The sequence below is a fragment of the Carcharodon carcharias genome, chromosome 16 (assembly GCF_017639515.1).
Source record: "Carcharodon carcharias isolate sCarCar2 chromosome 16, sCarCar2.pri, whole genome shotgun sequence".
Lineage (NCBI taxonomy): Eukaryota > Metazoa > Chordata > Chondrichthyes > Lamniformes > Lamnidae > Carcharodon > Carcharodon carcharias.
This window is the reverse complement of record NC_054482.1, coordinates 82,732,167-82,742,249: the sequence shown is the minus strand read 5'-3', so window position 1 is coordinate 82,742,249 and position 10,083 is coordinate 82,732,167. Positions and strand designations below refer to the sequence as shown.

The 10,083-nt window shown below is 44.7% G+C and overlaps 1 protein-coding gene across 1 annotated transcript; it reads left to right on the top strand.

Annotated features, from left to right (window-relative positions):
* The first annotated feature begins 399 nt into the window (after positions 1-399).
* On the top strand, positions 400-6,667 carry LOC121288959 (histone H2B type 1-A-like). Its single transcript, XM_041207824.1, has 3 exons — positions 400-504; positions 6,272-6,418; positions 6,503-6,667. Exons 1-3 carry the CDS (start codon positions 400-402, stop codon positions 6,665-6,667), a joined length of 417 nt encoding a protein of 138 aa, XP_041063758.1.
* The last annotated feature ends 3,416 nt before the right edge of the window (positions 6,668-10,083 follow it).

Here is a 10,083-nt window from a genome sequence, read left to right as displayed (position 1 = left end):
ATTTTAAGCTGCTTTCCTTTATCAAGGTCAGCCATCTTCTTAAAACAGGGCACCTGCTATTTGTTGCACCAATAATGGTTGCAAGAGGAAGTCACATTTTATTGTTGCTTCTTCTTAATGAGGAAGAGACAATGAAAATAATGCTTAACAGTGTAAATAAAGTGATCCTTGTAATATAAGCCTTGGGCCAGAATTTTCCTTGAAATGTGCAAAATCCATTAGCGGGCGGGAAAAATGATGTTCTACCTGTCGGCCGCAATGGCAGCTTTTGCAGTGAATCATCCGCACCACGGCTGATTCGTTGTTTGTCCATGAGGAACGCGCCATTCTGCTGGCACCTGATTCGCCCACCCTGCCGTAACCTTAGCATTCTCTAATTCAAGGTGCCATATTTAAACTATGCCCCTGCGTAGCGTTCATACTCTTTGCAGCAGCTCCAGTGAAGACATCATTCCCAAAGGCAGAAAGCATGCTGTGCCCAAATTCAGTGGCACCTCACTGGAGGTCTGTTCAATGCAGTCGAGGTCCGCCACCATGTCCTCTATGCCTGCTCTGGCCGCAGGCCTTCCACCAAGGTGACCAATCTAGCTTGGGAGGCGGTCGCAGTAGTGGTCAGTGCAAAAACCCTGCAGAAGACCTCAGCCACTCAGTGCAGGAAGAGGATGAACAATCTTATCCGTTCCGTCATGATAGGTCAACCATCTCATCACTCTCAACTCACACACTTTCAAGCCCATCACATGTTCACAAGGATCTCATTCATGGCCACCTCAAGGGACATCACCACTCACTCTCACACACACTCACATCTTCATCTGACCTCATCTCCTCTGGAGTTTATGCTCTAATTCTATCCTGGGCTCCACTTGCTGCCCACACATGCCAGGCATCCTTTTCATCTGCCCTCGCATGAGTCCCACTCACACTATTTCCATCTGCCTTCATGCAGGACAAGCTGGTTCACAGTAAGAAGGAGAGGTCCCATACTGGGGTGGAGTTTCCAAGATCAAGATTGTAACGGACTTCGAGACCAGAGCTGGCCACAGAGGATGTCGACCATGTCTGCACTAACAGTGAGGTCAGCGGCACACAATAGATCCTGCACAAGAACATTCATCAGACAGCCATACTGTGGGTGATTTCTCTTGTTTCAGAGTCACCTGCCATGCACTAATTGTCTCTCCTTTCTTTCGTAGGCACCTCTGGGAAGCTGCCAAGGGCATTCATGAGCCAGGCCTTCAACTCCAACTCTGACGACACTGCAGATGAGGGACATGAGGACAGTACTTTTGCAGACCCATCGCTGTGCTCACTCCACCAGCTCAGAGACACACACCTTGGTGGCACATAGTTCTAGAGTAGCCCTCAGGGTCATAATCTGATGAGCACAGCACACCGTCTGCTCTACAGCAGGTGGAGGCAGGGACATCAGAGGTCACTGGTTCTTGGAAGACATCTGGAGGCCACGATTCTGCTAACTTCGAGGCCAATGATGAGCCCCTGGACTCTGCTGGAGCTGTAAAGACAAGCACAGGAACATCAGGGAGGGATGTCAGCTACACTCCTCAGATTGTAACGCATGATGGAGGTATCTGTCCTTCAGGAAGATATAATAATTTTCATAATGTCATTGGAATTTATTGTTAAGTAAAGTAATAGTGGTGTGTGTGTGTGTGTGTGTGTGTGTGTGTGTGTGTGTTTTAATTGAATTACAGAGAGCTGGTCTGGGTGCTTTGATGTATCAAGACGAGAAGCTAGTTTTGAAATGTTAAATAGGTAAACATGGCTGGAGTTTTAGAATGTGAGGTTGTCATGAAGAGATATTAATGTTATTGGAAATTATTATTTAAAATAGAGTTTAATGGTGTCTATGGACAGAATTTTGCCCTTGGTAGGCGAGCGGGCCCCACTGGCTCAGCGGTGGGTGGGCAGCCAACCCCCGCCACCGAAACAGGTCATGCCACCATTTTGAGTGGGCGGGCCAATTAAGGCCCGCCCAGTGGCCTGCCCAACAGGGGGGAGGGAATCCCCAACTGTCAAAGTGCTTTCTTTCGCATATGCATGCAAAAGAGCACACTGCTCCCTGAGGTAAAGTGCTGTCTCAGGGTGTTTAATGACAGGTAAGAAAAGTCAAAAAATAGAGAAATATTAAAATTATTAACACGTCCCCCTCATGTGACAATGTCACGAGATCGGACATGTTAATAAGAAACACATAAAGTTTATTAAATTTTCAAAAAACGGACATGAAACTTCATCCCGCCAGCCTTAAGCTTGGGCGGGCAGGGTCTTTAACAAGGTTAATTAGCCTGTCAATAGACTTAATTGGTCAGTGACAGGTCGGCGGGCGGACAGTTGATTTCATTCTCCGCCCGCCTTCCTGAAGATTTAAATGGACCGGGATGACGTCAGGGAATCCCCCCGATGTCGTCCTGTGCCATTTTCCCCTCAGCAAGTGGGCCCCGCCCCCAAATCACCAAGGGGAAAATCCTGACCTATGTGTGTGTATGTGTGTGTGTCTTAATTGGATTAAAGCCAGCTGGTCTAGAGACTTTGATGTATAGAAAGAAGTAAGTTTGAAATTATAATTAGATAAACTGGGGAAGTTTAAAAACATAGGTGTCAATGGAGAAATTTGCATTTTTAAATAAACCATTCAAAAGAAGGGTGAAACCCTCCACCTAGCTCGAAGACACAAAGCAATGTGTTTACTTTTTTTCCAAGCTTACTAATAAAACTGGTGGTATGAAAGGATGTTATTGTTAAAAGAGTTAAAATTAAAAGCCTAGTGATACAATGGAAAATTTACATTCAAAGAGAAAAAAATGTATAAAGGAGAAAGGAGATTGTGGTAAGGTAGAGGCATTTTAAGATCCATCAAGTGTGAGAAGCCTTCAGCCTGTAAACCTCAAGTCTGCCTGCAAGGACCCAGAGCTGAAAGAAACTCATTTTGAATAGAGGGATACGGATCCCGGAAGTGCAAAATGTTTTAGTTGACGGGCAATATGATCAGCACAGGCTTGGAGGGCCGAAGGGCCTGTTCCTGTGCTGTACTTTTCTTTGTTCTTTGTTTGTTCTTTGAATGTGACTATCTAGGGTGAGCTGTGCCAAGTGTCTCTATTAATCTATAAGATTTACTGTTGCCTTAACAAGAGTGTAACTGAGAGTCAGATTAATTAAGGGAATTTTGCAGTTAATATAGTAGTAATTTTATAGATATATGTATATGTTTACAATATTTTTTTGTATTAATAAATGTCTAATTTAGTTTTGTAAAAAACCTTTTGAGACTTGGTAGTCTTATTATGAACACAAAGCCTGCATCTCGAAACATACAAATTGCAAAATGGGTAATGACAGTTGTTTCAAGTTTCCCTCTAGGATTTGAACAACTCAGCCTTTGCCATCGGCTGTGTCAAAATAGAGATGTAAAGGGAACATTTTCATTTTTAGATAAATTAAAGTAGTGAATTTCAAAGACGTGGTAAGGTGTTACACCAAGCCAACAGATGCTAAGCCGAACAATGTGTTTATTTCTCCCAAAGCTTACTGATAAAATTGGTACTATGAAAGATTTTTATTTTAGAAAAGTAGAGTTGAAAAGACATATTGGGACAATGGGATTTAAATCGAAAAGGGAGAAATCGGTGTAAAGGAGATGAGGCTGTGTGTAGGAAAGAAGGCATTCTAAGATCTAACAAGTGTTGAAAGCCTTCAGCCTCTGTGTCCAAACTGGACTGCAAGAATTGAAGTTAAGGAAGCTCACTTTGAATTCGACTGTTCAGGGTATTGTGTTACTGGGTTTTTTAAATCTATGGACAGAATATTGCCGTCAGCATGCGGGGGCAGGCCTGACATGCCAGCGCATAAAATAACGCATGATGATGTCGGGCGTGCATCCTGATGTCATCGCGCATCATTTTGATGTTGCGTTCGGCGGGTGCGCGCCCGCCAACCTGTCAAAGGCCTATTAAGGCCATTTAAAAAATTATTGGCATTGTTAACAGTGCTGCCTATCCAACCTTAAGGTTGGCGGGCAGGCGAAGAGCCCAAGCTGCCTTTGCGTTTTTCAGGAAACCTCATCCACAGGCAGGATGAGGTTTCCTGAAGGTTTAATAAAATAATTAAATAAATTTTGCTAAATGCACAAACATGACCCAGCTCATGAGACACGGTCACGTGAGGGGACATGGTTAAGTAATTTTTTAGGCTATTTATTTATTTATTATTCGATGCCTCAGGGAGATTGCTGCGCTCTTTCGCATGCATGCTTGAAAGAGTGCAGGCCCCGACTCTCCCTCTTCCCCTTGCCCGCATGAGTAGCGCTGAGCGCTACCAGCCGTGTATTACGTGGGCATGCCTTAATTTTCCCACCCATGTAATTTGGCGGCGCGTGACCAATCACACACTACGATCAGCTCCACGCCCGCCCCCACCTGCTCCCACCCAGCCCGCCTGACATAGGTAAAATTCAGCCCTATGTGTTTTTACTGCTGCCTTGATGGAGGTGTAACTGGGAGTTAGTTTAACCAGGGGAGCTGTAAGTTATTATGGTAGTAATTTGTAAATCTATGTATGTGCTTAAAATAATTTTTTTAATTTAATAAAGATTTAATTTAGTTTTTTTAAGAAACCAAAAGACCTAGTGGACTTATTACTACTGAATTCAAAGTACGCATCTCGAAATATACAAATTGCAAAACAGTTGTAGCAGTCGTTTCAAGTTTCCCTTTGGGATTTGAACAGCTCGGCATTTACCATCGGCTGTGCCATAACAAAACTGGGGGCTCTTTGATGGATATATTTGAAACTACTTGATTGGTTTGGAGTTGGTGAATCTTAAGGTTACGAGTACGAGAAGCACTTTGAATTCAGGAGTTGGTGTGAGGGATTTTTTAAGTGGTGAGACTGCAAAAATGGCTGTATCCATGGCTAAAACTATTTTGGAAGTAGAAGATATAACTCTAATTGAGTTACAAGAAGTATCTAAGGGTAGGTTAACAGAGTTGCTGGGTAAGTTGCATTTGAGGTTACCAGTCGGGGCAAAGAAGGCAGACATAATTGAAATGATAACAAATTTGGAAGTGATACCTGACACCAGTGAGTCACAGCTGGAGGTAGTGAAACATAAGTTAGAAATGAAGAAGCTTGATTTGTTAAAAGGATATTGGCAAATATCATTATCAGAGAGAGCAAAGGTGATGTTGGCTTTTGTGTCACCAGATGGACTATATCAGTTTAAAGTCATGCCGTTTGGTATGAAAAATGCACCTGCAATATTTCAACGACTGACAAATGAAATAATTGCAGGTCTGAGCAATTGTGCTGTTTATATTGATGACTTGATAGTTTTCAGTCAGACGTGGGAGGAACATTTACAGCATCTGGAATTTTATCAATTACAAGAGGCTAATTTGGTGATCAACTTGGCTAAAAGTGAATTTGCAAAGTGTAAGTTATGTATCTAGGCCATAACATTAGACACGGTAAGGCGGCTCTGAGAGATGTGCAAGTCAAGGCTATTGTGGACTACCCCATGCCTACAACAAAACAGGAAGTTTTGAGATTTCTGGGCATGAATGGGTTTTACCAGAAGTTTGAACCAAATTTTAGCAGTGTGGTTGCTCCATTGACTGAACTGTTTAAAAAGTTAAGAAGTTTCAATGGACACAGGAGTGTCAGAAGGCATTTGACAGTTTGAAATAGTATTAACTATGACACCAGTTTTGACAGTACCCAATTATTCCAAGCAATTTAAGTTGGCCGTTGACATAAGCGATATAGGCATTAGGGCCATGTTGTTACAAGAAGATCACATTGGAATTGAAAAACCAATAAGGTATTTTTCACGATAGTTGAATGTACAACAGAAAAGATATTTAATGATCGAAAAGGAAACTTTGGGCTTGGTGTTAGCATTGCAGCATTTTGAGTTTTTTTTGCAAACAATTCATCAGAAACAATGGTTTACGCAGACCACAATCCTTTAAAGTTTCTGAACAAATTTCGGGACAGAGGCGCAAGGTTAATCAGATGGAGTTTATTTCTGCAACCTACAGATTATACAGGTGGCTGGACAAGAAAATATGATTGCAAATGCACTGTCAAGAGTTTGAAGCTTAAAGGGAAAATTGCACATTTAAAACCCTGGACACTAAACTGGAATGATTTCTGTTGATACCAAGGATTTGTATATATATTGTTATGTTAATGCGTGCATCTGGTAATGTAATGGTGTAAGTGTAAAGATAAGTATTTGTGTTGGTCCGAGCTGAGTGCAATGCCTGACTTGGCAGTCGCGACGAAGGGCGGTGTGTCCCGAAAGGCGTCGAAACAGTCGCTGATTAAAGTTACCAAGAAGCCACTTAAGAAGCGGAGAAAATCTCGCAAGCAGACCTATTCCATTTACGTGTACAGGGTGCTGACCCAGGTCCACCCTTCCACCAGGATCTCTTCCAAGGCCATGAGTGTTATGAATTCATTCGTTGTCGACATTTTCGAGCGCATCGCCTCCGAGGCGTCGCACCTCATTCACTACAACAAGCGCCGCACCATCTCGGCCCAGGAGATCCAGAGCACCGTCCGCCTCATGCTGTCAGGGGAATTGGCCAAACACGCCGTCTCCGAAGGCACCAAAGCGGTCACCAAATACACCAGCTCCGTTTAGGTAGACAATTCTAAAGATTATAGGACGCAGTGTAAGATGGATTAATAAAATGAAGCCATCTTTTTAAATTATGATGGTTCATTTTTCAATATGGAGGGAGATGTCAGGAAGATCTAATAATTTTCATAATGTTATTGGAATTTATTGTAAAGTAGAGTAATAGTCAGGTCTGTGTCTATGGGCCTGTGTGTGTGTGGGGGTAGGTGGTGGTGGTGGTTAATTGGTTAATTGAATTACAGACAGCTGGTCTGGCTGCTCTGAAATTATTATAGTAGTAATTTGTAAATCTATGTATGTGCTTGAAATCATTTTTATTACTTAATAAAGGTTTAATTTAGTTTTTTAAGAAACCTATTAGACTTGGTGGACTTATTACTATTGAATTCAAGGCACACATCTCAAAATGTACAAATTGCAAAACAGTTGTGACTGTTGTTTCAAGTTTCACTTTGGGATTTGAGCAGCTGAACATTTACCATCAACCATGGCATAACACCATCCACCTTCAGCCTGAGGTGATAGCTTGGTGACAATGCACCAAGGCCCACATTGGTAGGATGGCGGCCACCATAGAGACCTTGGTCCAGAACATTGGTCCTGTGCTGGTGCAGGAGCTGCAATCCATTTCCGTAGCCATTGGTGGCATCCAGCAGTGTCAACGTGACAGGGCTGTGAGCACCTCACTCTCTCTCCAGCTGCCCATTCTCCAGGAGTCATCCAGGGGCCATGGATGACTCCTGGGTGGAAGGCCAGCAGCTTAACAACCTGGGGCCATGCACCAAGTGATTTTGGGAGTTTCTGGCTGATCCAAATCCCCTCTTCTCATGGCCCAAAAAGCTCCAGCTCCATACGCCGAAGAGCGTGCCCAACAGCAGGACACAGAAAGCAGGCCGGGGCCCTCCAGGTCTTGGCCCTCCTACCACAGATGTAGCAGTCAGTAGGCTACCTCCACCTCCATTGTGGATGGTGGACAGCACCAAGACATAGCGGCAGTGTAAGGAAGTGAAGAAGATGTAGTTGCACAAGGTTGGCGTTAACCACATAAATATAATATTCACAAATGTAAATAGACTCACAATCATTTTATATCTCCTGTTGCTTGTGCCTCCTTCTTATGATGAGCTGTGTTACTGTCAATCACGTGTGATACCCTGGTTCCTGCACCCACTTATGGCACTGTTCTCTATCCTGGGCCTCTCTTCTGCGTAGTGTGCTAGCACCTCACCACAGTGAGTGTCCTGCTTCAACGTAATTCCCTATATGAGTAATGCCTGCACTTTCCTGCTAAGTGTGCTTGTGGAACAAACCTCGTTCTCATGCCTCGTAGAGTCCCATCATGTGTATTCTCGACTTTGAATGATTCAGGCAAGGGTGTGCCCCATCTCATCTGTGTTCTTGATGTGAAGTGAAGTTGTGGTGTTTAAGGAGAGATGTGCTCAAGCATGGAGAATGCTCATGTGCCATCCAACTTCATCCGCCTGTTGTCTCTCAGGAAGGATATAATGACATATGCCTATACTCAGAGCTTATGTGCACTGCCCTTAGCCAAACCGGTTTCTAACATTCCCAGTGCCAATCTGCTGAGCTCAGCAAAAGGTTGGAGCACCTTGCCACCTCAAGGTGATGAAGCAATGGCACATTTGTGTCCAGGCACTAAGACGTCCAACCTTAAGCATTTCTCACTTTGTAGTTGTGACTCTTTTGGGGAGAAGGATCTCGTCACAAAGCTGGTAGACAGCGCTTTGCATCCCATCACCTTGACACTCCAAGAGGATACTGATGCTACTTCAAATGGTGATTTCTGGAGGCCAAAACAGCCTTCAGACATGCTCTGGAATCGCATATCATTGCTTCGGACATGGTGGAGGGGAGCAATTGGATAGGAGCAAGTATGTGATGAAGCAGAACAGTGCTCCTCTGTGCCTTTGAGGGCTTCAAGATCTCTGGTCATGTTGGACTTTGCTTGGGCCAGGGCTGGCCATGAGGGCACACTGGTTGTTTGTAAGAGAAGGCATCTCAAGATCAAGCAGCCAAGTGTCTGACCTCGTCATGCTCAGGTGCTCCGCCTCCATAGTAGGGTTAGGATAAATGCAGCTCCAGATCCCTAACTTAAATTGCCAAATGTCACTGTCATCTCTAAGTGCAATCAGAGTAGCTGTATTTCATCAGCTGCCTTGTTCCAAGCGTCACGTTTCTGTGTCACCATCAACTTAACACATCGTGCATGGCTGCATTGGTTCCGATGGATCTCCTTGAGGAGCTTTGCCAGACTGAAGGCCTGTGGATCGTGCAAGTGCCCCTGCATCTTGTAGGGTGCTGTTGTGAATCTGAATTATGGATGAACGTGTGAAGAGGCAGCACCTTCAGGTAGCACCTCATCTCAGCACGGACAAATGCCCTCGAGTCTTGCTCATCCTTCAAAGCATGAGGTCTATGTGAGTGTTCTGTGCAACAAAGCACTGCCATCTGGAAGTTCATGGGTGAAATTAGAGGAGTAGCTATGTTGGTGGTCATGCTGGCCCATGATACAGGTAGTTGTCTAGGAGGATCCTCAGTGCACCTAGTGGAATCTGCTGATGATGAGGGCCTCATGGGCACGCCTCCTCATCTGGCCCATGGCCAGGCAATGGCCTCTTCTCCTGCATCCTTGGTTTCCAAGACCCAATCGCCATCTTCGTCTTCACGGTCCTCAGAGGAGACGTGCAGCTCCTCCATCTCATCATCTGCCAAGTCCTCCCCCCTTTGTAGTGTCAGGTTGTGTAGCACGCAGCAAGTCACAATGATGCATTAGACCCCCAGGGGAGCATACTAGAGTGCTCCATCAGATCTGTCCAGGCATTGGAACGGCATTTTCAGGATCCCTATAATGTGCTCCACTAATGTCCAGATTGCGGATGAGCCTCATTGTACCTTCTCTCAACAGGAGTCTGAGGCCATCACATGGATGTCATCAGCCACGTCCTTTACAGGTAACCCTTGATCCCGATGAGACAACCCTCTATTCTATGTGGTCCCTCGAAGATGTCAGGGATCTGAGACCTACTCAGGATGTACGAGCTGTGGACGCTGCCTGGGTATCTGGCACACACCTGCATGATAAGCTTGTTATGGTCACACACCAGCTGCACATTGAGCGAGTGGTAGCCTTTCCAGTGCCAGGGAGTTTTCATAGCCACATGAGTGCAGTCGATGGTACCCTGCACATGTGGGAGATTGGGAATCTCAGCAGAGCCCAGTGCATTGTGCTCTAGCTTGCTTGATCTCTGTCAAAGACAATATAATTGCGGGCCTTTGCAAAAAGGGCATCGATGACCTCTTGCATGCATTTGTGGGTGGACACTTGAGAGATCCCACAGAGGTCCCCGGTGGAGGCCTGAAAGAAATCATTGATGTAGAAACTGAGTGCAATGGTTACT

What these genes read in the sequence shown, in the direction of transcription:
- LOC121288959 (XM_041207824.1), top strand. Translation starts at nt 400, where the DNA reads ATGCCCCTGCGTAGCGTTCATACTCTTTGCAGCAGCTCCAGTGAAGAC. An exon ending in TCAGTGGCACCTCACTGGAG is followed by an intron (nt 505 to 6,271) that starts GTCTGTTCAATG and finishes TGTTGGTCCGAG; the next exon opens with CTGAGTGCAATGCCTGACTT. An exon ending in ATTCCATTTACGTGTACAGG is followed by an intron (nt 6,419 to 6,502) that starts GTGCTGACCCAG and finishes GACATTTTCGAG; the next exon opens with CGCATCGCCTCCGAGGCGTC.